Here is a 24,988-nt window from a genome sequence, read left to right on the forward strand (position 1 = left end):
ACTGGTGCTGATGTTGAGAGGAGCAGAAGAAAGAGGGGGAGGAGGAGGGGGGCTGAGCGCCAGACTGCCCTGCTCCAACACGAGATGCATCAAGTTGGCAACAGGGAAAACAGTCCCGCGCCGGAAGTGGAATCAAGAAATCAAGAAATCAAGAATAACAGTAAATAAATTGATAAATAATAAAATCAAATAAAATAGATAGATAAAGTGTAGTGTATTTGTGTGGAAAGCCAAACTAATCATAATTTGCCTCCTTCACTCACCATCCTGACTAATTCCTGGTGTAGTTTCATCATTTAACTCAGACTGACCTGTGCTTACTAAGACAATACATTTGAAGTGTGGACCCAAGAGAGGCAGAAGGAGAGGCCACACTAATCAAGCATTTGATAGGGGTAGCCGACTGCTTGATTAAGCTATAAGCATAATAAAAGTCTTGATTTCAATGTTGAAATCAATTTTATTAAACACGATTTGTCCAAAACAAACAACAACAACAAAATCAATCTGTGTGGTTATTCCTGTTTTACACAATACAAAGTAAAGATATCAAAGCGTGGAATGCACTTTTATCACCAGTTACAATTATTCCTGCAATAGGCTATAGGCTACTAACCTATATAACTGGTGATCATTGAATGTCAAGTAATAATAATAAATTAATAATCGCATTCAAAAACGTCTTGGGCACACACTTATTAAACGCCTATGTGTGAAGGAGACAAATTATAGCTATATGTTTTAGGCTACTACAACAGGTTCTATGTCTCTAGAAAAGTTTATTCCAAACAGGCTTGACCAAGAACTGAATGTATTGATAGGCTGTAGGCTATAGTTTAATTAAGATGTTGAATGCAAGTAAATAATATGGAGCTGAACCTCGGTGGAAGTATTAACCCTTGTTGGCAAATAAAGCTTTTATTTTGTACCTCGTACCGGATGTATTTTGTTTACACATGGGCACTTTACAGTGGTCCCAAGTTGAGTGGAGTGGCTGTGCTGCTGCGGCGTGGAGACAGAGGAGGAGAGGAGGAGAAAGTGGCTCGTTGTGTTGTCTTCTCAGAGAAACACGCTTCATCTCCATCATCCTTTCTCTGGAGGAAGAGAGAAAACAAATCGCGCTACTTTCCCCGTGAACAGACCAGACTCAGAGTGAAGTGTCGGGACTGGATCGAGGCGGACACCAGGAGATTTCCCACTCTGACTGGTTTTGGATGTTGGATGTTGAGGAGGAGAGGGTTTTTTTTCCTGAGCTGGTCCCTGTTGGAAATGAGTGAAACGGTGAAGGAGGCTGAAGGAAAAGTGATCCAAGTGGAAGAATGAGATCTAGAGGAATGCCACTGCTTACGTTTCCTCTCTGATTTTATCCCACTTGTTTTCAGGGGGTTGAGCCATCACACCCTGAGCTTCCACAGCACATCGCCTTTCAGACTATCTCATTTTCATCCATCCGCCACACCTCGGCCGGTGATGACAGTCTGCTCTCTGCTCATTCAGTTGAAGTTTGATCCCAGCTTTAGTTGTCCAAACTTGCATTCAGTTGAGGTCTATTATGGAATACCGGCTGCTGACTTGTAAAACATCTTAAACCAGTTTGATAAATATTTCTGTTCCCATATAAATCTGATCTGAAGTGAGAGTTTGGACATGGCCATCAACACGGACACCGACTTCCTCAAGTCAAACTTGGGTGAAGGTGGAGGAGGCATTCAGCATCCGCAATTCATGGAGACGGAGAAGCTGCTGGCGGTGACCACGGAGCCCGGGGGGAACGGGATGAAGATGTCCACCTCCTTCACGGTCAACGTGGACAGCGACAAGGGCCTGGAGGCCGAGCGGAACGGCCACAGCGTCGCCGTGAGGTCGGGCTCTGTGGGGCAGCTGGCGGCCGCGGCGCCACTCTCCCCGTCCAAGGTCAGTCTGAGCCGCTCCTCCACCGGGAACGCTACCGTGCAGGAGACCCCGAAGCCCAGGGATTACCTCATCCTAGTCATCTTCACCTGCTTCTGCCCCGTGTGGCCCATCAGCATCGTCGCACTGGTGTACTCCATCATGGTGAGTCCGTCGCTGCACTAAACTGTCTTTGAAGATTATCAAAAGTATCCAAAGGCAACACTCCTATATGGGTCATTCCATGAAATCGGTAACTTTTGCGTCCCCAAGAAGTAATCAGTCATAAAATTATGATAACAACAAATTAATATGTAATTTAAAAATATAACATTACCATGTCTTCTCTCCTTACTATAACATCAAATTAAAGTCAATTAAATATAATTTTAAATAATTAAAATGACTTTTATGCTGATGAGGGTGAGGTTTTTGGCCTGTCCCTCACTGTTGTTGTTGTACGTCAACAGGACTTTTAATATGTAAAATGTTGGCAAAATGTTAAAACGTTCACATTTACATATTGTTATAAGTATGATCTTATTGTGAAACAGTGTTTTTGGTAATAATATATATTAATTATTATAAATATTTACCAATTTATCGGTGTCCCCTGATTTTATGTCAACCCTGTTACCCTAACCAAAAAACCCTAAAAAAACAATGGTACATCCCAGATTTGACATGGTTGACAGGAGTTTGCATCATCTGTTACCCAGGATGCTAACAGCTCAGTAACAAGTAGCTTTCTCTCATCTCTTATGTGCTATTTTTGATGTTTTTTCAAGGTTGGACCGGGGGGGACAAGCATACAACGTCAACCCTGTTACCACTTTTTAACATATAAATCTAAACAATTTTCTATTTCTCATAATATAATCAATATCTACAGGTAATTACCTTTCAAAGCACATAGCTTGCCCTTTAGCTAGCATTTATTTCAGCTAGCAATGGGCAAATTAGCTTGAAATAGTCAACCCTGTTACTGTCAACCCTGTTACCTTTGCAGTGTAGGCCAATAGAATGTGTGTCCTGTCATCTATTACTCTTGTCAACCCTGTTACCATAACGTCAACCATGTTGTTGTCATTAATTTGATAAAAATGTTTTTAAAAAATGGTATTTCAACTGTTACCATTATAATTAAAACTATATAGACTATATATAGAAAAAATTCTCAATAAACTCTAATTAGAAATACTGTATATTGTAAAGTTTATGTCGGTAACAGGGTTGACAAGATTAGGAAAACATTAAAACTGTAATAAAATATGGAATTTCACAGCCTGAGATGGCACAACATCATTTCTTGTCATTTTAAACTTTCTTTGATTCCTGGCTACTTAAAAAACATTAAATAAATATAGTTTAAATTTTAACTTTTCAAAGTTGAAAAGTTACCGATTTCATGGAATGACCCATATAGGCTACATCAGATAGACGGATAAGTAAATAGAGCTGGTGAATGTGATGGACAGACATTTAATGGAGAAATTAGGAGAAAATTGCCTGTAGCTTGTATTAAAGTCTGTAAATTCAAACTTATCCTACAATTAACAGGGACATTCATACAGTATTGAAAATATCTTTAATGTTGACATAATCTTCTGATATAATTATTATAATGTATAATGATATCTATATCCATTTAGAAATCAAAATGGATTTTCTGAATTATATCTGTCATAAGTTCACAGAGAACACGATACATGCCTCAGTATTTGATTTAAAATAGATAAAAGCAGCATATTGTTTTATATTTTAGAAGCTGTATCAGTAAATATTTGGTTTTGTTAGTTAAATCAATAATTTAATCAGTTGTCAATATTCACTGATTCATTTTCTATATTTGACTCAATAGTTAGATTCTCTCAGAAATGTACTTTCTCTTTTTAACCATCTCTGCTGACACTAGTGTCTGCAACAATGTCACAGTCCAGTCTAATTTCTTCCTCTGAAGGCTGCATTCATTTGGACTTTTTGAAGAAAAGGGCTAATGAAAGCTGTTTCTACCCCTCAGATGAAGTTGTGCAAATCGTAAAAGAAAAGTTGTTGAGTTAATTTCAGCTCAGCATCTTAACTGAAGATAAACATCCCCCAAATCATCCAGATGTTTCTTATTTCATTGAAGAAGAAAAAAGCAGTGCAGCTGTGTCTGTCACCTCTGATACACTCATGAATATCAGGGTTTTGCTGGTGCACAGACATACACGCTTCAGTGCATCATCAGCTTTCTCAGTGGCGAGGCTTTGAAGGATCTAAGGATCTCAGGTCTGCTGCTGCCACTCAGCTGCCTGACGCTCTGGGTTTGAGGGGCTGACAGATGATTAATCCTCTCACTCTGACATCAGGCAGCAGCAGATGCTCGATACGCTGCTCTAGTGTTCAGTGCTCTCCATTTAGTAAAAGTCTTCTTGGGGGGAAACCTCTCTCAGATGGTTTACAACATTATTTCCAACACAACGATGCATCACAACGGCTTTTCATGTGTGCCAACAAAGCTCCATGTTGAGTATCGAACTGAAAACTGACACTTTGTCACTGTCACCCGCTGCAGCGAAGAGAGGTCTGCAGTAAAAATGGTGGACTTCTTAAGGCTGTTGGAGATTGTAGCTTTGTTCAATTCAAATAATGTCCCAGATATCAAAGTGAGATATACACATGGGAATTCAATTGAAAAATGCAAACATGATGTCAATATCATGTGGGACCTGAGAGCAGAGAAACCCGTCAGTCGTTTGTGTCTGACTATTTTTATGTCACAAAGGGAGAAAAAACTAACCTAACTGTGCAGTTTTGATAAAGTAGGTTACACTTCACTGATGATGACTCCTAATTCACTTTGGCACACACATAGACAACTTGTGTTGTCTGCGTCAAATCTTTAATATTCTGTCCCGTTCTCTGAGTTTAAAGGGATAGTTCAACATTTTGGCAAATTGGCCGATTGCCATAATCCCTATAGTCATAGCATTAGGTTCATTACCTTTATTTGTCGGTGCAAGCTGTTTTTAGAACGGTGGAGTGGAGCCGCAAGCTGCTCAGAGCTACGCTACGGAGGCTAAAGGGATTTCTTGGTTTCCCTCATCAAACTCATCAAATACACAATCCAACAACTCCAAAACACTCTCGTGGACAAGTTGTGACCTACACATTCACCACGCTATGACATAATAATGTAACGTTATGAGACAGAGCTGTTTTAGAGGTAAATGCAGAGACTGAAAAGCTGCCACTGATGGGAACGCGCATCAGTGGTTTTGCATGAATTTACCTCGAAAACAACTCCATCTCGTAATGTTCGGTTATTATCTCGTAGCGTGGTGAATGTGCAGGTCACAACGTGTCCACAAGAGCGTTTTGGAGTTGTTGGATTGTGTATTTGATGAGTTTGATGAGGGAAACCAAGAAATCCCATTAGCCTCTGAATGAACCTACTGCTATGACTATAGGGATTATGACAATGGGCCAATTTGCCAAAATGTTGAACTATCCCTTTAACAGATCAACATTTTGTTGTAAAGTGAAGGTGCTACACATTGATAAAAACAAAAAGTAACTTCCTGCATGAAAAAGCTGTGATATGTGGTGTGATTGATCCAAGCCTATCAGAATTGTTCTATACTACGTTATAAGGTCCATCATCCCACACCTCCTTTGAAACTCCTCCATCTTGATTGACTCGGTCAGAATACGATCATCAAGTGGAAATGGCTCATGTGTTCTGGAAAAATCTCAGGGATTGTTGCACACACATACAGCACAGTCACGTAACATAACAGAGCTGAACTTGTGCTGTGCTTAAAGCAGAAGTAAGCGATATTTTTGTGTTAATATAAGTCTTAAATAGTTATATCTTCCAACAGCAATCACTTACATAGAGTGTTTGGTCCGAAACATGGGTCTGTCAGTCCCTCTGCTCTGCTCTGAGCCGAGGAGAAAACTTTTCTCGTATCCTACAATTTGTATCCAATGAGGAGAGAGAACGGCATGCAGGGCTGTGTGTGCAGCCCATGGTGCAGCCAAGGGATGCGCCTGAATGTGGTGACGTAGGGACGAGGACTGTTATGGTGCGTTCAAGGCAACTCGTAACTCGTGTTCCAACCTGTGAAGTTGTACCAGTTCGATCTGGTACGAGTTCACGGGTCGGAAGTTACGAGTGGCCGTTATAGTGACTTTCACAGGTAAAACAGGTCGGAAAAACACGAGTGGGTTGCCTGGAAAACTACAAAGTCGTAAGTCGTGACTTAAAGCTGTAATTTACGGTTTCAAAAGCCTGCCTGGAACGCAGCATTAGCGAAAACGACCGGATCGCTTACTTCTGCTTTAAGTCCCCTGCATTTATTCCTGTGTTGAACTACACCACATTGAGGGGATTGTGCCTGGTCCCATGTCAAAGCTATGGTGATGGATGGACATCACTACAATTCTTTTAAGTTTTCAAGTTTTCTGTTTGCAGTTATAAGGGTAAAGGTGAAGAAATTAAATCAGATAAGATAATATAATATGTAGTTTGGATAGTTTGACTGAAATGAGTTAACTTAGCCACTAACACTTTAGAGCTGGTTGTGTTTTACTGTAAGCTTGTAAACTAGTGATAGCTGCACAGTGTTTATCAGCCATGTGCTAACTTTCTGGCACTGCATTGCACAGTGGATTTATTCGAGTTTTGTGAGAGATAAATTAAATATTATTTTGGGAATGGTTATTTACCACTTAGAAAGATCCCAAAATATCCAAATTTTGTAAAATCATTGTGTTCAAGAGTTTCCTTTCACATTGCTACATATCGGTGGTTGATTTACTCAAGGAAATAATGACTGAACATTTTCATTTAAGACACAAAGCTGATAATGTTCAACACAACTTCAGGCTTCATTATTCTACTACTCCAGGATGTGCCACCATCACTGCAGAGAGGCAAGGTTAAATGTGTCAGATCTTGAATGTTGGTCATTGTGAGACCTTCAACTCTTGGATCCCCCCGTATCTAGTTCATGATTGTTTTGAAATTGAAGAGTTCCATGGGCTAAGGAAAACTTAAAAACAAAACGCAAAATATCATTTTGACCTCCACTTCCCAGACTGTGCGCTCTCCCTTTATTTTTAACAGGGATATCGACAAACACAATAAAGGCTGTGAGCTGTGGATCCAGGTGAAAAATCACGTGGATCATCAAGCTCTATAACAGCCACAACAAAGCAGAACAAATAGTCTCATTATATGCAACCTCTACACTATGTACAGCAGCCAGGAAACAACAGCAGAGAGGGCAATCAGCTGTATCTGAGTGGTGCAGATAAATAAGACTCCTGACAGAGCTCTGCAGTAATGTCTAGCTATATTCTACCAGGAGTCCTTTACTGTAGCACCATCAGTTGTAACTCTCTTGTATCAGGATTTAACTCCTGTTGGCTGATAGCAGCTTAGTTACTACTGACACAGCCATTTGTGTTTTTCAGCGCACTTTACTTCTGACACTGTACAGCAGCCAAAATTCAGATCTACAGAGAAACAAAGCAAAGGCAGTGCACTAACCCATTAGCTCTGTAATATCACTCCATCACACCAAAGGGAATATCAGGCAGTGTCCAAGAGACAGCCTTCTTCACCGAGCCATCATCATGAACCCACTGACATTCACAAGTCAGCCACTCGCTAATGGTACACACACCACGCGCATGTGTGTGTGTGTGTGTGTGTGTGTGTGTGTGTGTGTGTGTGTGTGTGTGTGTGTGTGTGTGTGTGTGTGTGTGTATGTGAGTGGAAGAAAGTGCAAGAGAGAAAGAGAGAGAGAGATGCTTTGACAGAGGGCATGAGAAAGAAGAGTGAAGGAGGAAGAAACTGGAGCTGGCCACTAACTCGATAGAAGGCGAGAGAAGTCAATTTGGTTTCTCTGCAGAGGGCAGATTGCTTCAGTTAGCCCGTTTTGTGGCAGCGATCAACATCCTCTTTCTTTCCTGGGGGTATGGAAAGGGGATACGGGCCTCACGAAGAAGATCAAAACATCATTCACTACAAGGGCAGATGAGTGTGAGAGGCAGCAAATGGCCATAAAGTAGTTCCTATCACTGGATTAGAAAGGAATTGAATCAGATACCAGGACGATGCCGGATAAGTGCGAGTGAGTCAGAGCAGGAAAACAGAGGTTTACACTTGCTGTGAATAAATGAATCAAAAGTAATGTGGTTGATAACCACACGATGCAGCCCAGGAATGCAAGATCACTACTAAGTGCTAATACTTCCCTCGCCCATGTGAAATGGATACTTCTGGAAAGTTGAATAGAAAAAAAGAAATTTCTCAGCTGCTGCTGAGATGATATTAATGCGGTGAGGTCAGAAGAAGCAGCCTGGAAAGAGGAGAAATAAGGAGGAATATGTTTTTTTGTTTTTAACCTAATCTGTCATCTGATTGGAAATGCCACACTAGTATAGAGTATGTTATCTGTGTGCCTTCAAAATCAAAGATTGGGTTCAGGTATACACACAAAATATTTTTTTGTACTTTATGTCCTATTATGTAGTGTGTGTGTGTGTGCCAGGTATTCCTATTAAAATTACTACTGCAGACTATAGTATAACCTCAGCTTGAGCTCTGTATAAGCATAGATGTAAATGTATAACCTTTAGACTGTAATATCTGCTGACAACAGATAAACTGCTCTTACAGTCTTAAACCCTCAGAGATTTATCATCCAAACCCGTGGTTCCCTTTCCCTCCACTTCTATTCACCAGTGAGCTGTAATATTCAAACAGGTTTAAATGGAGTGGCTGATTGGTGTGGAGCCTTTTAGTTTAGTTTTGGACCATTGTTTTGGTTTGGTTTTTGTTTTTCAACTCCACTCTCTTCATCTGTTTTCAGGAAGCAGCAACAGCAGGAAGCTACTCTGATGGCAAAAAAAAAAGTTCTGATGAATTGACTGTCCACAATCTCCCCTCACAAGACAGCTGACACACTACGTTAGCAAATGGCTGGAGAGCACAGTGCAGCTTATAGCATCTTGAGAGCTAGATATTTCTTTGATAATTTGGTCAAAACTTAAAAAGCACAAGAATATTGGAATTCATCAGGTACATATAGGGTGACCAGGTCCTAGACATGCGTATTCATACATTCTCCCGCATGTTGATTAGCTGAAGGTTTGTTTGTGTTTTCTGTAAATTATCTCTTGTTTTCAAGACACCACTGCAAGACTGACGTTTTTATATAATCTCACTCTAATAGCTGTGCAGAGAGACAGAAGGGTTTAGTTATTGTGGTGCGTAAGCAATGTCATCATGGAAATCAGCCCATACAGTTGAAGTGCAGGTTTGTTTTTGAAAATCCAACAAATCGTTTATGACAGAGGCTAAGACAAAGTGACATAGATGCTTAAGCTACATTTAAGAATGGGAAGGTATAGAGCTGGGTGAAACAAGAGGAAAGACACTCACTTCTCTGCCAGATTGTTTTGTTGATTTCTACAACCCTAGACCCTCATATTTATGTTTTTTATAGCTTAATCAGTCCCACGGGCAAACTGTTTGGATCTGTTTAGTTTTGTCTCTGTCTGTCTCTGTTCTCTCCGAGGGCGACCGGGACTGGTGCGAGACCCACCTTTGTGGCAGAGCCCCAGGCTGCACTGTCTCAGTTCTACATACAAGTTTTACATACATTTACAACTTCTAGCACATTTTAGAAATAAGAGCTGTAACGATTCATCAACAGAAGTAAAGAACAAGACAAAGGAAGAATAACATTAACTGCTGGCAAATATGAGCAAGCTGTCCAGATCAAAGTTAAACGTTATCCATTATCCAGGGTGAAAGAGATGAAAACACATTTTTTGGTAGCTGAATAGACTCTGTATATTGACTGATAGCTACAGTAAGCCAACTAAACAGGGAAAATTATAGTATTTGTCTCAGCCAAACTGTCTGGATATTTTAAATTGTAGTAGTAGTCTCTGATCCACAGCAAAATGCCTCAATATACTGTAGGATTTTGACAGTAGAATGTCGATGCTGCCTTACATTAGCTTAGACTTGAATTATTTACCTGACACTAAGAACCAGCCCCTAACTCACTGAGCTTATTGGCAGGTGTTATCTGTGGTTAAAAAAAACTCGCCAGTCACCAGGATGACAGCAGCTGTCAAGGCAGATTTCAATCCAAAGTCAGTGCCGTTACCTGCTGAGCTGTGCAGCACCCAGGTCCACATACTATTACATGTCCTGATAATGCTCAGCTCACTAATGGTGCCTCAAAACACAATTTGTTTTAATTACGGTACTGCAAAAACCTTTCACATCTCTTCATTATAAAACAGCAAGCTCTTCTTCCCACAAGCAACACACTACTGGGATTCAAACCAAACCTCCCAATTCAAAGTCAGTGGCATTACCCACCGTGCTGTCCAGCTGCGTGTGTCGAGTAGGAAGTCCTCTGACTCTCCACACACACTCACACTAATGCACACAGCTCCTACATGTCAGTGTTCGGAGAGAGATCTGTCGGATTAGCTCTGTCTGTACAATGTGTGACTCCTGATGTCAAGGTTGTGGGTTCAATTCCCATGTAACATAGATCATGTCCTGTCAGTGTACTCCAAGGCAACATTTCTGCAAGGATGTTGTAGTCTTGCATTTGGAAGATGACACCGACAGTGTGTGTGTTCACCTTTTACAGTAGAACTAAGATAGAATTTATCAACATTTTAGACTACCTCTCATTTGTAGTGGATGTCCCACATTGTCCCGCATGAAAAAGTCTTTGTCCCACATTTGTTTTTTTAAGTATATATTTTTGGACCTTTGCCTTTAATTGATAGTGTAGTAGTTGAGAGAGACAGGAAATGAGGAGGCAGAGAGAGGGGGAATTCGATACGGGCCGGCTGCAGTGAGGACTATAGCCTCTGCACATGGGGCGCCTGCTCTACCAACCCAGCTAAACGATGCCCCAAGCCCACATATGTTTTTTTTTGTTTTTTGTTTTTTGTTTTTTTTGGGGGGGGGTCACTCTAGGTGTAGCTACACAATATGTGTATATGTGACAAATAAAGTGCCTTTACCTTTACACAAGGGAGTACAAACATTATGGGGTAATAACATGCCAGTCTTACTGCCATATACAAAACACTACTTTTAAAGAAGATTTGTTTTAGTTGCTTTCACTGGACTTGACACCAACCTGAACATTATACTATCTATAGGCCTATCTGTCCATAGTGCTAAATCTGTATTCAGAATTCCAACATACAGTACACAGGATTTTAACTAACATAATTATAACAGTGATTACTAATGTACATGCATGAAACAGTAGACATTGAGATAGTGTTAATTTTATCCTGCAAATGGCTACAATTAACTACAGTACAACTAAGTCAAATCTGCTGATGCCTCTTAGGCCTTGTAAGAGAGTTAGTATCTTTCAGCACACAGTGCACCGCTAACTACGGGACCACCGAAAGTTACATCCATCATCATCCACCACCACTTCCAGCAGCAGGACCACCTAAAAGCTAACTTCCAGCTGGCTGCAACCACAGATCTGTGACAGATGCTCTGTTGGGGAAGGCTTGCGGCTGGCAAACGCAGAAGATGTGCAGTCAATTATGGGGATTGGAGAGGCAGGGGTAATAGGTTTTTACTGCCCTCACCAGCTTATCCCCGTAATGGGAAGGCCCAAACTGCCGCAGCATTATTGCACGCTCTGCAGATTTGCCTGTGAAATATGGACTTGCAATGCTGCACTGGATGGATGACTGTGTATGTGTGTAAATGTGTGTGTGTGTGTGTGTGTGTGTGTGTGTGTGTGTGTGTGTGTGTGTGTGTGTGCGTGTGTGCGTGTGTGTGTGCGTGTGTGTGTAGGTAAATTACTTCTTATTAGCAATCTAATACTGCAGACATAGCGGGAGAGCACTTCATATGGCTGTTTCCAATTATATGAAACCAGTCATAGTCCTACAGCCAGAAAACCAGGAACGATGTGATGCGATGCAATGCAACGCAATGCAATGGAACGCAATGCGATGTGATACGATACGATACAAAAAGACAAGCTAGTTGCCAGCACGAAAGGATAGAAGGGGCAGTAAATAACAACATGAATGCAAACAGGCAATATCGAAGCCTTTATGGGGCAGCTGTTCTAAGGAAGATAACCTCTGGGAATAGCAAATCGTGATCTGTTGGACTGTCAATCACCACCTTTGTTCAAGACCAGAATATCTCAAAAGCGATTGATTAAACTGTCATTAAGTTTGATTCCTATGTCCGTGTCAGGATGATCTGATCACCTGTCGTCCAGTAGGCCTACTTCAGTTTATGACAGCAAAATTAATGACATTCCCATCAGCCTCTATAGCCCCACGTGTTAAGTGCTTTACAAATATCATCTTGCCAAATGCTAAATAATGATGGTGAACATGGTAAACATTTTAACTGCTTAGTAGCACATATTAGCATTGTCACAGTGTGTATGTTAGCATGTCAACTAGCTTTTAGCTCAAAGCACCACTGTGCCTAAATATGCCACATGCTGTAACTAGCATGACTATAGACTCAAACTTTTATTTTCATTGTTTGCATTATCATATTTGCCCAGAACAGTAGTTAGTGGCAAGGAATCTTTTCCTTTTTTTTTTTTTACCAGCATTGTGTATTGTGCCATGGTGCTTGGAACTACATAAATAAAATGAAATAACAATCCCCTGTGACAGGGTTCCCTTATTGGTGGGGCACCAGATCATATGAAAATGAAATGGGATATAGGCTACCATTGTGGTCTTATGTTTTGTAGTGCTAACAGTTAGCACAGGCAGCCTCCTTTTACAGTGTTTCCAGTTCACAAACTAACCAAGATATAAATACTGTTAAAATTTATGAGCTGCAGCAGCAGCTAGAATGCATTTTAGAGCTCCAAGAATGAGAGCAGTGCCATCATGGGTCTGACAGCTCTGATCATCTGAGCGCAGTGAGTGGTTTGCAACTTTAATGGAGACTGATGTGTAACAAGACTGACTCTAAAAGGCCTGCTATAGCTGCCCCTAGAGGCTATGATGCTTCTTACACCCAAACAGACACAAAGTGGTTTTAAACAGAATAAGACCAGCATTCAGCAACAATTACTACATCCTAAATAATCCAGAATCCTCGATATAGAAAAGATTTTCAAATTAAGATTTCAAAGTTGAACAAACACATGTGAAATTTATGAATACATTTACAAGATGAGTAACAAAAAGGGGAATGTTTGATTGGGAATAACGGGTGGGAATGCAAATAAACTATTTCAGTTTGATCAAAGTGACCAAGCAGACATAACTACATACCAGCTCCTGGTTGTACACTGTCACTCTCCACCAGGCTGCTGCTGCTGCTGGCTTTCCATTATTAATGACGAGAGAAAGGGTGCACTTACTGACTTATAGCCTCCACCTTGCTCTGCTGGACATATGAAATAGGGAGAGTAGTGTGTGTGTGTGTGTGTGTGTGTGTGTGTGTGTGTGTGTGTGTGTGTGTGTGTGTGTGTGTGTGTGTGTGTGTGTGTGTGTGTGTGTGTGTGTGTGTGTGTGTGTGTGTGTGTGTGTGTGTGTGTGTGTGTAGAAGGACAATGAACACTGAACAAGACACTTTGAAGGTAGAATTTCCCATTCAGAAAACAAATATGACCAGGCTTACTCTCGCTAGGAATCAATATAGACATTCATCAACCAAGCAAAGCGAACCCCACCCCCACCGACATCACCACTACCCCACACTAAATCTTTTGCAGCCCCTTAAGAAGACATCAAATGCTGAACATACAAGAAACCTGGCCCATAATTCTTCAGTTTTTTTTTATGATTGATGGAAAATGTATGTTCTTATATATTCAAATCAACCTCAATTCTTATTCATCCTTTTCTCTGAGCAGCCTAAATAGCCAGTGTTTTCTGAAAGGGGCTTACATTGATTGAGCGTGCTGATGTAACTTTTCTCTGTGATGTGAGTCCAAATCAATAAAGGCTCCGGTGGGACTGTGTTTGTAACATAGCTTCACATTCCAGTCCTGGAAGTGAGACACTGAAGCCTACCGTCGTTGTCGTTAAAGTCACATTGAAATTGTACCAAAGCCTAATTGGCAATTTTTTATTTTTTTTATCAAGGTTTTATTCTCAGAATTACCTCTCAACTGAAATTGTTTTTGTAAAATGAATCTCTCATCATTGGCATGGTATTATTATGACTTTAGTAAGTACCATAAATTACTGGGTGACACTACACTTGACGGTTAAACCTGAAGAAGGTAATTATGGAGATACAAGCCTGAATTAGCCACACTTTGAAACTATTAAACCAAAAAAACTTCTCAAATGAGATAAGATGAGCTCAGCTGATTCTGTGCAACGTATTCTTCAATTTTCTTCTTTTCCTCTTAACGTCAACTGCTGCTTGTCTCACTCAGCTGCTGCTTTAGTGGTTGCCAAGAGTCTAAAACACACACATGGTCTGGTTGACAGACACGTATGTTATCCAGTCATTGCAATCAAACTGAATCTGATGACTGACGAGGCCACTTTGAGACGACTTTTGCTTTGGCACATGATGTATTATCTTCCCAGGTGTTAGACCATTAGCAACAATACTCGGGCTGTTGCATTCAAACTATGATTGATTGGTACTGAGCGGCCCAAAGTGTGGCAAGAAAACATTCCTCACATCATCACAGCAGCAGCAGCAGCAGCAGCAGCAGCATGGACAAATGGTAGGTCCACGGATTCATGCTCATGCCTCAGGTGAAATCCAGATTAATCAGCAAGGCTGCATTTTTCCAGTCACTTGCCGATAAACTCTGCTCTAGTTTGACAGGCCTGACATGGTCGGTCCAGTCCAACCAGTCTGCCCATTCTCCTCTGACCGACAAGGTCATCAACAAGGCACAACTGCTGCTAAACTGGATGTGTTTTGTTTTTTCAAACTATTCTGAACTATGTAAACAGGTCTGGTGAACAAATATTCCTAATAACGCTCTAAAAAGTGTATGGTTTTTAAATTATGTACTGTTTTTCACAAACATAAAGAGCCGGCTGTTTAAAAGTAGTTCCCCAGGCAGCAGCACCAACACCCAAGGGCTGCACCGTCCCCACCTAGCTGAACAGGGCCCACCAGAGACAGCCTGGAGACAGAGGCACTCATGGGAGCAGGAGGATGAAGTAACTACAGTAGTAGCAGATCAGGGAGGATAGAGGGAGGGCTTTCTCTGTCTTTGTCTCTCTTTCCTCTGCAGTGTAATCTCACACTGAGGCAACCCCAGCTCTGTACCCTCACTATTGATTAACTGAGCGAGGCAAGAAGACACACAACATAGCCTATTGATTTAATATGCAGTGTTATGGATTATTATTTGTTTTTTAATCAGTTGTGAAGTGATGCTGTTTACTCAGAGTTTACCCTTTCACCTCTGTGTCCTACATTTGGACAAAAACTGTGCAAAAATAAATAAATACAAGAAAGACAGAGTAGTCTATCTCAAAAACTCCTCACATCAAATTTCAGTCTAGTCTGGAAAACTGGAAAAACCAGCAGACTGGAAAACTGTGTTTTTATAATGAGGAAGTGGTAAGTCTCTGACTTTCACTGAAACAATGTTTCACCTCATCTTCTCCGGTTGTTACGTCCTTTATAATTATACCTCACTGTTTCATCCTCATCTCCTTTCACAGTCATTTTGTCATTGAGGGTGAAAGCAAGAGGTGAATCATTAGAAAAAGAAATGAGCTACTTTTAATGGGCCATATTCTGTCTTTAATATATGTTAATTTATTTCAGAATAGGTTTAGTAATAGCACGGTTTCTCTATGGAAGAAAGTGTCCTACAGAATTGTAGCTGTGTAATTCAATATAATTGATGGGAGTGGGAGATCCTTTTACTGCTGTACTGCGCTAACTGAAGCCTCTGGTCTGGACACGTTCAGCACCACAGACAGCTCCTATGCTTTCATCAGGCTTAGAAAACATGGGATGTTGCCATCACGAGCGCAAGGCTGCCAACTTATAGAGCATATTAAGCTCTTTTACATGTGATTTCTTCACCTTGTGTTTTTGCTGTAACACTGAATATTAGTGACATTTGTCTAATGCTGTTTCCCCCCGAGTCTGACCTCACAACAGTCTGAGTTTATCAGAGCATGGACCCAAAATGTAGTTAAAACCACCCTGTGGGGATGCTGACTCAGGCTGACTTCAGTGCTTCACACAAGCTGGTAAATGTGCATTTACCCACAAGTAGCTCTAGGTAGAAATCTAGAGAGCGGACAGCGTACTGCATAACCTGATTTCACAGTTTAGTTGCAGTACTATTTTCAGCGTGTGCGGTGCATTATCTCATTAAAAAAAAAAAAAAAAAAACTAGGAATGGTTGGATGAGCACCATGCAATTAGATCTGTATGATTCAGCCACCATCTCATATCCTGATATACAGTAGGTCATTTAATATTCAGATAACAATACATATTGTTCGGCTGTTTCTCTGCTTTGTAAACTGGGGTCATGTCTTTGCAGATTTAAGTTGCAATTTAAGCCATTATCTCCTCCTGTGATTCTTTGTGATATGGTGTGCCACAGGTAAAAGCTTCTTATTTGAGTCTGAGGTTTATTTTGAGCACTCAACACTACTTTGGCATCCAGAGCCCTCTCCTTTCTTTCTCTTTCTCTTTCATTTTGCCAAGAGTGACTGGCATCACAACAAAATAAATCATGAGTCATAATATGAAACAATTTCCCATATATATCATCATAGCACAAACGTAGTCAACGCTTTGGAGTCATGCAACTAGTGTGAAACAACAGGAAGTGGCATTCAACAGGTAATGTTTGCTAGTATGTTGTTTGTTGTGTGACATGTTGCTACAGCTTGTATATGTTACTTAGCACTGAAAAGACACAACAGCTCTGTTAGATCATGTGTTGAGGCCAGAAAAGTTGTGTCTTCCTTAAATGAGCCTTTCAACACTAGAGACTTTCTGATGCTCTGTCCTGTTGGCCTATTTGAAACTCAACAAAAACACATTTGATCATCCATGACTCATTAAGACTGTCAAAACACATTCCCTTGTTCCAGCTACCACCTTTGGTTGTGGGTTCTTATATTTCATTGGGGGTTTTGTTTAGCAGTTCCCTAAAGCCCTAACTCTTTTACAGACTGAATGATGAATCTCTTAATCATAAATTAACTGATAGATAACTAAGTTGATAATAGTATTTTTTTTTACCTTCAGCTGTACTTCTGTCAATGAGTGATGAGCTTGTCAGTGTCTTCAAACAGCGGCCTGCTGGGTGGACGTCCTCTGCACGGACAGCTTGAACTTAAACCAGGCAGCATTATAGTTAGATCAGCACCTGTATACATCACATGTACACAGTGCACTACTATAATTACCTTGAGCCTATAAAAACCCTTTCTTGTTGTGTCATCTGTCCTATTTTGTGTGGACCCCAGGTAGAGTAGTTACTGCCTCGGTTGTGGCTAATGGGGATTGGAATACATACAATGTATATCATAAATGTATGTACAATTAAAGGAAACATATAAACATATGTTGGGAGTAAAGTAGCATTAACTGTGTGAGATTTATTTAAATCACACATGAAACCAAAGCACAAGAACAGAGGATTGTTATCCGTCATGCCTGTCACATACACATGAATCATCCTGGTATGTCTGCTGCATACAAAAAGCAATATATATATATGTGTATTTGAGTATATGGAGACAACATGAAGCTGATATACAATGCCTTCACGCTGCTGCTGTCATATACTCCACCCAATTGGCTCTGCAAATCACATCCTTCCATCAATTCCATTCCGAAAAAGACAATTTCACTTCTCACAGCTGGGAATAAATTATTGTTGGTATTGTTTTTTTTCTGACAGGACTCCACAGCACCCAGTCAACATAACTGCTCTGCATTTGTGACCTGTAACTTCTAAAGTCACTTGGCTGTCGATTAATGGAGAACCAGCTGATAAATATTTTAGGTGTCAATATGGTTACTGCTGATTCAGTTTGCGGCGATCTCTTCTGAGGTCTGTTGCAAAAAACGTATTTCTGTGTCTTTCGTTGAGGTGAAGCTCTCTTTGTGCACTATGACTTAATTCCCCACCTGCGGCTGAATTTCATTTTCCTTCAAATGCCAACAATAACAACATTATCAGTGAAGTCATGAACATGAAGGGTAAGATGTCCGCCCTAATGGTTTCCTTGTTGTGGTAGGAGGAATGAAAAAGATACACGGCCTGAGGTGGTTGTGAACGCATTTGATTCTTTCAGCTTCTACATCTTGGATCCCCTTTATTTAAAACAGTTTACAGGAAAATGCATTAATTGCATAATACTGTCATCAAAATGTTCCTCTTGGTAATACTCTTGTGTGTTTGTGTCTCCAGTCCAGAAACAGCCTGCAGGCAGGGGATATAGACGGGGCCAGGAGGCTGGGACGACTGGCACGTCTGCTCAGTATCGTCTCCATCATTCTGGGCGTGATCCTGATCATAGCCTACATCTCATTTTCAGGTATAATAAAGACAAGGAGAACATTTTAAAGATACAGTGATGTCAATTTAGTGTTGTTAATGAGCATCTTATTATGTCTTTGATATTTGATGCAGCTTCGTCAACATGTAGCATGATGCACATACAATGTATTATTACAGTACAGGTTATGGATATGAATTCTTATATATCACTTGAAAGTGATGTACGATATGTGTGTGTGTTTATGCTCACAGACACACACACACACACACACACACACACACACACACACACACACACACACACACACACACACACACACACACACACACACACAGGGCTTTAACAACAACTGTAGTGTCCAACAACAAAGAATACCTACTGCATTACGATTACAGGGTGATATATGACACTACGGCAGCAGCTTGAGATGTGTGTATGTCTATGTCCATACTCAGCACATTTCCAAGCCCCATTTGTGTGTGTGTGTGTGTGCAGATTGATTTAGCACTGCAGCGACTGTAGTGGGCTGACAGTGCAGCAAAAGGCACCCCACTGCTCAAAGCCATCCACACTAGAGCTTCTCCAGTCAAAATATTAAGATATAATTTGATGGTGAATTTAACCTATAGTTTTTTTTTTGTGCCTCTTCTCTGTTACGCAGCAACCCATTGACTTGGAGGAACCGAGGGGAAAAACAACCCGTGAAAGCCAAACCACGGATGCAACAAGAGAAAAAAAATCCCATTCCAAAAGAATTTAAATAAAACAAACAAAAAAATAAAGTTACACAATTCTGAACTATATGCCATGTTGTAATTACGTCATGGCCACCCTCGGAAAGCAAAAAAAGAAATAAAAAAAAACAGGTAACTTATGAGAGTAGGTATTGCAGCAATTAAACAAAAGGGGGGAAATCATTCAGAGATGCATGCATTAGAATCCAATAACATTTGCTTGTCAAAAATAATCAAATACCTGACATAAAACTGTTCAGGTGAAAACAGAAGAAAAAGAAAATGCAGATTTGTGTGTGGTCAGGAGAACTCTTTGATGTTTCTTTTTTTGGAATAATGGACTTCTTAACATGAAGAGAACGATTGACACGAGAAAGTGAACGTGAAAGAGAAAGTGAACAACAGACTTTTTCTATGTCTGGGATGGGGCTCCTTTGAAAAACAGATTCTGGGTTTGGACTTTGGACAGCTGCGTATAATCCTCATATATTCCTTACTGAACCTCTTGCATTCAAAGCATATACAGCTACAAATATATCTGAAATATAGATATAGATGTACATTTTATAAAGATGTTTGTATGCCATGTGGTGCTGGGTTTGTTAAGACTGTCACAATGGCTGCTTTGTCAGCGCTCAAATTATCAATGGATATTCAAGGGTTTGTGAAAAAGGGGGCAGGGAACACATTTTTTAATTTTTATTATTCATTATAATTTTTTGAACTAAAAAAAAGAAAGAATTGAGACCAACTGCATGCCTGAATGTAGATAACCAAAATTCTGCCTTCCTTTTGAATGTTATTAGTTGTCTCTTTTATTGTGAAGGAATCAGATAGGCCAACAGGTTTGCACATGGAAGAGTGATTTGTGTACATGGCGTGAGTCCAGCCACTGTAGAATGTGTGAGGACTGTGATCTTGTAAGTCTCCAAACCGTCTTTTATCCTGTGATTTGCTCTGGCAGAGACAGAAACGCATGCCAAACTCCCCACCATCTCATAAACTCTCTCTTTCCCTTTCACATCACGATCCAGCCCTTCAGTTTTGTCACTGTACCTTCATCTTGTACCTTTCTTTTCTTTTTCTTTTCTTTCTTTTTTACATCCCACCTTTTATCATCTTTCTACACCATAGCTCCCTATTTCCATTCTGACATTGTTATGCATTGACTGTTAAATACCATCGTTTCACAGGATGTTTTTTTCTGCTCCTTCTTGGTATGGTATGAAATGTATTTATATGGGAAAATATATATGCAATATGTACGCATGCTATGGGCCAAACAGGCTCACACATATTTATTTTTTGTAAATGAGCAGGCCTGTGAGTTTGACTGAGTAACAAAAAGCATTTATAGAATCTTTATTCAAAATGCAAGCACGGTAGATTGTATTCGTCACTTTATCAGAGAGGAGTCACTGTCAGTCCCCTTGGATACACAGGACTGTTGTATTGACACATTAAAGGCTTATGCTACAAGCACAGGCAACATCGCTGTAAAGACCATGTAGCGCCACTTAAGCCACCTCTTTCTTTTTTCTTTTTTTTTGGCTGTGTTTTTTTTTTACTTGTGCGATCTAAATCAGGAACTATTTGGACAAAGTCCCTTTTTAGTGATGAAAAAGTGCTGTCATGTGTGGAGTTCCAGTTGTTCTTTACTCAAGGGCTCGTACACATGAAACCAGAGAAACACCAGCTATGACTGAGAAATTACATTTATCAGACTATGCAGCTAAAGTAATTCGACCAAGTTTTAACCTGAACATCATCAAGACATAGTTGAGTACGGTAACTGCAATCTATCTGTCACGTATTAACACTGTAGAACACAATGTTTTGTGCAAAATGGGTTTATACCGACTCCATTCTAATTCATAAATGTACATAATAAAAATCATGTTCTTTACCCAAACATCCAAAAGCAGCAAAATCCAAAGATCCCTGATGTTTACTACAAAATTAAACAAAAGATGTGCCACACATTGCTGCCAAATGGCAACCTCACTCCTAAGGATGACGGATCACGTGTGGGTTACTGCACCAGCGTCATTCTCCAACATCTATCATCACCAAATCTTCCATCTTCTAATCAGGTGGCCAGGAATCAACTGTCCAGCCAATAAGCACTGCTCTGTCAGTAAAACAGTACAAACCTTCACGACATTTCTATATATTACTGTTTTTTTTTCTTTTTTCTTTGGCAGTGTATTGTATGTGTCTGTTTTCATCTGTGGTGTACATTTTGCATGTCTGGAATAAATGTTACCATGCATGGTCCAAGTGCTGGCCTTTGATGATACAGTTCATGAGGAGTTGTGTGTGTCAACAGCCAAGAACAGGCAGGAATGAGCTTATAGTGTTAGAGGCTCTGTGTCTAGACTTGTGTCTGCTAATGCTAAATGCTAACATTTTACTATGTTAATCTTAGTTTAACACAAAAGCCAATTAACACTAAATATAAAAACAGTTGAGGACTTTGGGAATGTCATTGTTTCTGCAGTTATTTGGTCATTACAACAGTATGGAGCAAGAAAAACTTAAAGCAGGGATTCAGCCGCTTCTCTATTGTAAGTCCAATTCATCCTGATGAGAACATGAAAAGTGGAACCAAAATTCAATCATGGCAGTACACTAATTAATGGACTGATTATTACCCATACCTGTACGTAGGTAAGAAGAGATCCATGATGGTAAGTGCAAAAACAGCTACAAAAGGTTAAAAAAAAAAATAATAATAATAATAATATATATACAGTATATTGGACTGTACTATTTTATACAGCTGTTGCTTTCGTTATCTAAACCCTGTGCATTCAGCAGGTCCTGATACACCACTGCACCTCATCACACAAACACCATTGATCACAGCTGTCACAAGTTCAGACTATGGGGGAAAATAAGGTTTTGTACTTTTAAAGCCAGCAATCCCACACCTTTACAAAGAGCAGAGTAGCAGCTCGATGCAATCCTGAAAACACTTCATCAACCCTGACCAACAAAAAGGTCACTTCTGGGTTTCATATACAAAACGTAGCCTATGTTTTCTTTAAGTTCCCACTTAGACTATTCTACTTAATCTTCAACTCATCTGTAAAGATGAAGGAATTGATATGACACCATTATATCATCAGACAAAGTGATTTATCTCCGCCATTAGTTTTTAAAAAACACTGCTTAAAATAGCTATCTGAGTTTCCTCACAGACAGAGGACCACACGTTTTGTCTTACATTTCAAGCTGCTATGAATAAACAGACTGTGCTTGTCAAAAGTTACAGCGCATCTTGTCTTAAGTGAGAGGATCTGGTGCTTAGTTCTGCTCGGGTGCTGTGCAGTTTTGAGAGGCTGAAATATTGAAGAGCTGAATGCATCAGCGCCTCTGCAGTCGACCGACAACGTGTACATGTTGGAACCACATTTAGACTCCAGCACTGGGTTTCCCTCCTAAAGGAAGTAAGATATTCAGGGAAAGATGACAGTTGTTGGCTTGACTGCTGTAAAACAGAGGAAAGACCTTTGCTTTAAAATGGCAGATAGGCCTGTCACAATTATCGTTTCCACTTATCTCTATAAAAACAGCAGGATGAAACTAACTGAAATGTCTTTTCTATCACTATTTCCATGTGGTTTCCCCCCATTTGAGGGTTGAGTGGTCCCTCTTTTAATGACATCATCACTTTGCGCCCACTTCTGCAATGGCACGAGTGGATAATTAGCACCACAAGCTGTTTATCTTGAGGCGATAATGTCTAATATTCGATGACTGCATTTCAATGAGCATCTATTGGCATTAGCATCATGGATTTAGTTGCAAAGCCAATAAGATGTATGTGTATTATTAAACTATGTTTAGGCTTATACTATAATAGTGGCAGAAAATGATCAGAAAAGGATTAAATCTTCAATTGCAATTATTTGTATGGCAATTAATCATTGACTAAAATGTCAAATGTGACAGCCCAAATGGCAGATCAACATTTTCCAGACAAGTGTGGAGTTTTCTATACTGTACTTCCTTTGTGAGCAAAGCATCAAACAGAGAGAATTAGGACAAGAAACCAGCTCATCCTCTTCATCCTCTTCAGTCCGTTGAAGTGCGACTGTTTTATTTGGATTCCAGTCAAGTAGCAGCCTGGAGCTGTGAGACAAAAACACATTGATGGTTCTCACACGGCCGCCTTGCTTTCCCATTCCTACACCCCCACCAACAAAGTAAGACTTTAATCTGACCACTTTACGCCTGTCTGCAATCATTTCCTTCGCGGGTTATGCTTTACTGTAGCTTCCAGCCTCAACTGCACATGTCACTCTGCTATTTAGGTGGAGTAAAATATAAAACACTTCCAGACTGCCAGGCTTCGTCCAAGATGCTCAGTTCACCAGACTGTGATAATGAATGAATAATGAATGGCATTATGTCAACTTCAACGTTCAACAGTCTGTGTGCTGAACTGGTCATAATGGGGCCAAACCAAAAAGAAACACAAACTGAAAAACGAGAGTATTGTAGCTGTCTTCTAGCTAAAACTTGAATGTCTTCTACAATTGAAGCTGCTTTTGTGAATCCCCTAAAGCTCCCACTCAACCGACAAATTAATTTAATTGTAAATTTCTCTTTTCTATTTTTTTCCAAGATTAACTCATTGGCTGCCATTGACGTCTATAGACGTCAATCTAATTACAACCGTTCACTGCCATTGACGTCGATAGACGTCAATTGCGTTTTTCAACGGGAAGGGCTGGAGGAAGGTCTGGCGGAGCTTGTCCATCAATATCAGGCTTGTAAACTAGTGTAAAGATGTGTAGCGGCCTGTAGGGGGCAGCAGTGCCCTCTTTGGATGAGAGATCAGCATGTATTACGGTATGAGAAGAAGAAGCGAGATGACAAGAGATATGCTAAAGAAACTTATGCACGGAGCCTATGTGTTCCGCACGTCGGCACATTATGTACCGTGTGTGTCGCGGTAGTTCGGAGAGGAAGAGGGTCGCGATCGTGAGAAAATGACGGAGATCATTGAAAAAGACACCGACGCTGGACACCGGCGATCAAGCCGGGCCGAGTGGTGAGAATCAGCAGCTGACGGTGTCACCACAGACCAGAGCCCAGCTCAACTGACGGTTCGGTGGACGTGACCCGAGCGATTCCATCCGGATCAACCAGGAGCAGCAGAGACTCGTCCCCACGCTCCAGAAAGACATGAAGGTAATAATATAATACATCAATGGTAAAAATAATAAAATAAACTAACTTGCTAGCGAGCTAACTTTTACTGCTTAGAGAAGGGCGGATCGCTTTGATCGGAAAGGTTAAAAAAATAAAAAAAACTCCACATCACACTTGACTACATCTATAAGAGATGTATTTTTATGGTAATTCTATATATTTCTATAATTTACAGGTGGTGGATCGAGCAGTGGTCGACCATGGGGCAGAGGTCATGTGACAGCTACAAACGTACAAAAAAGTTAATGCATTTTTACTGATATTTGTAAATAAATTATTATTTTGCCATCAAAAGTCCTTTCTCAGTGTTGTTTTTGTTGTTTTATAGAAGGAAAACACTGTTCAGATGTGTGAGGTGTCACTAAAGCAAAAAATATCAACGTCAAAGTCACTGTTCTGCTTGACATGTTTCTTTCCACAAAAAGCTCGTTTTCTCAGTGTTTTGGTCAAAAACTGCTGTTTTTGGCGAAACCAGCCTATGTTCTACTGCTGTTTACAAAAGAACGGAAAAAGGTAGAAACAAACTTTTTTTTTCCTATTGAACAAAGAGAGTCTACTTTTCTCTTGGTAGTTTCGGTGTTTATATAGTCATAGAACACAATATTCTGTGGGTCTTATAAGATCGTTCAAAA

General features: G+C 40.3%; 1 protein-coding gene across 1 annotated transcript; it reads left to right on the forward strand.

Moving 5' to 3' along the window:
• Positions 1 to 1,647: 1,647 nt before the first annotated feature.
• trarg1a (trafficking regulator of GLUT4 (SLC2A4) 1a) lies at positions 1,648 to 20,135 on the forward strand (the record flags this gene model as incomplete). The annotated part of the gene is made up of 3 exons (XM_083985634.1): positions 1,648 to 2,055; positions 18,309 to 18,435; positions 20,098 to 20,135. The coding sequence occupies 3 exons, from the start codon at positions 1,648 to 1,650 to the stop codon at positions 20,133 to 20,135; spliced, it is 573 nt and encodes a 190-aa protein (XP_083841760.1).
• Between the last annotated feature and the right edge of the window lie 4,853 nt (positions 20,136 to 24,988).

Source organism: Trachurus trachurus (assembly GCF_905171665.1).
Source record: "Trachurus trachurus genome assembly, chromosome: 13".
NCBI lineage: Eukaryota > Metazoa > Chordata > Actinopteri > Carangiformes > Carangidae > Trachurus > Trachurus trachurus.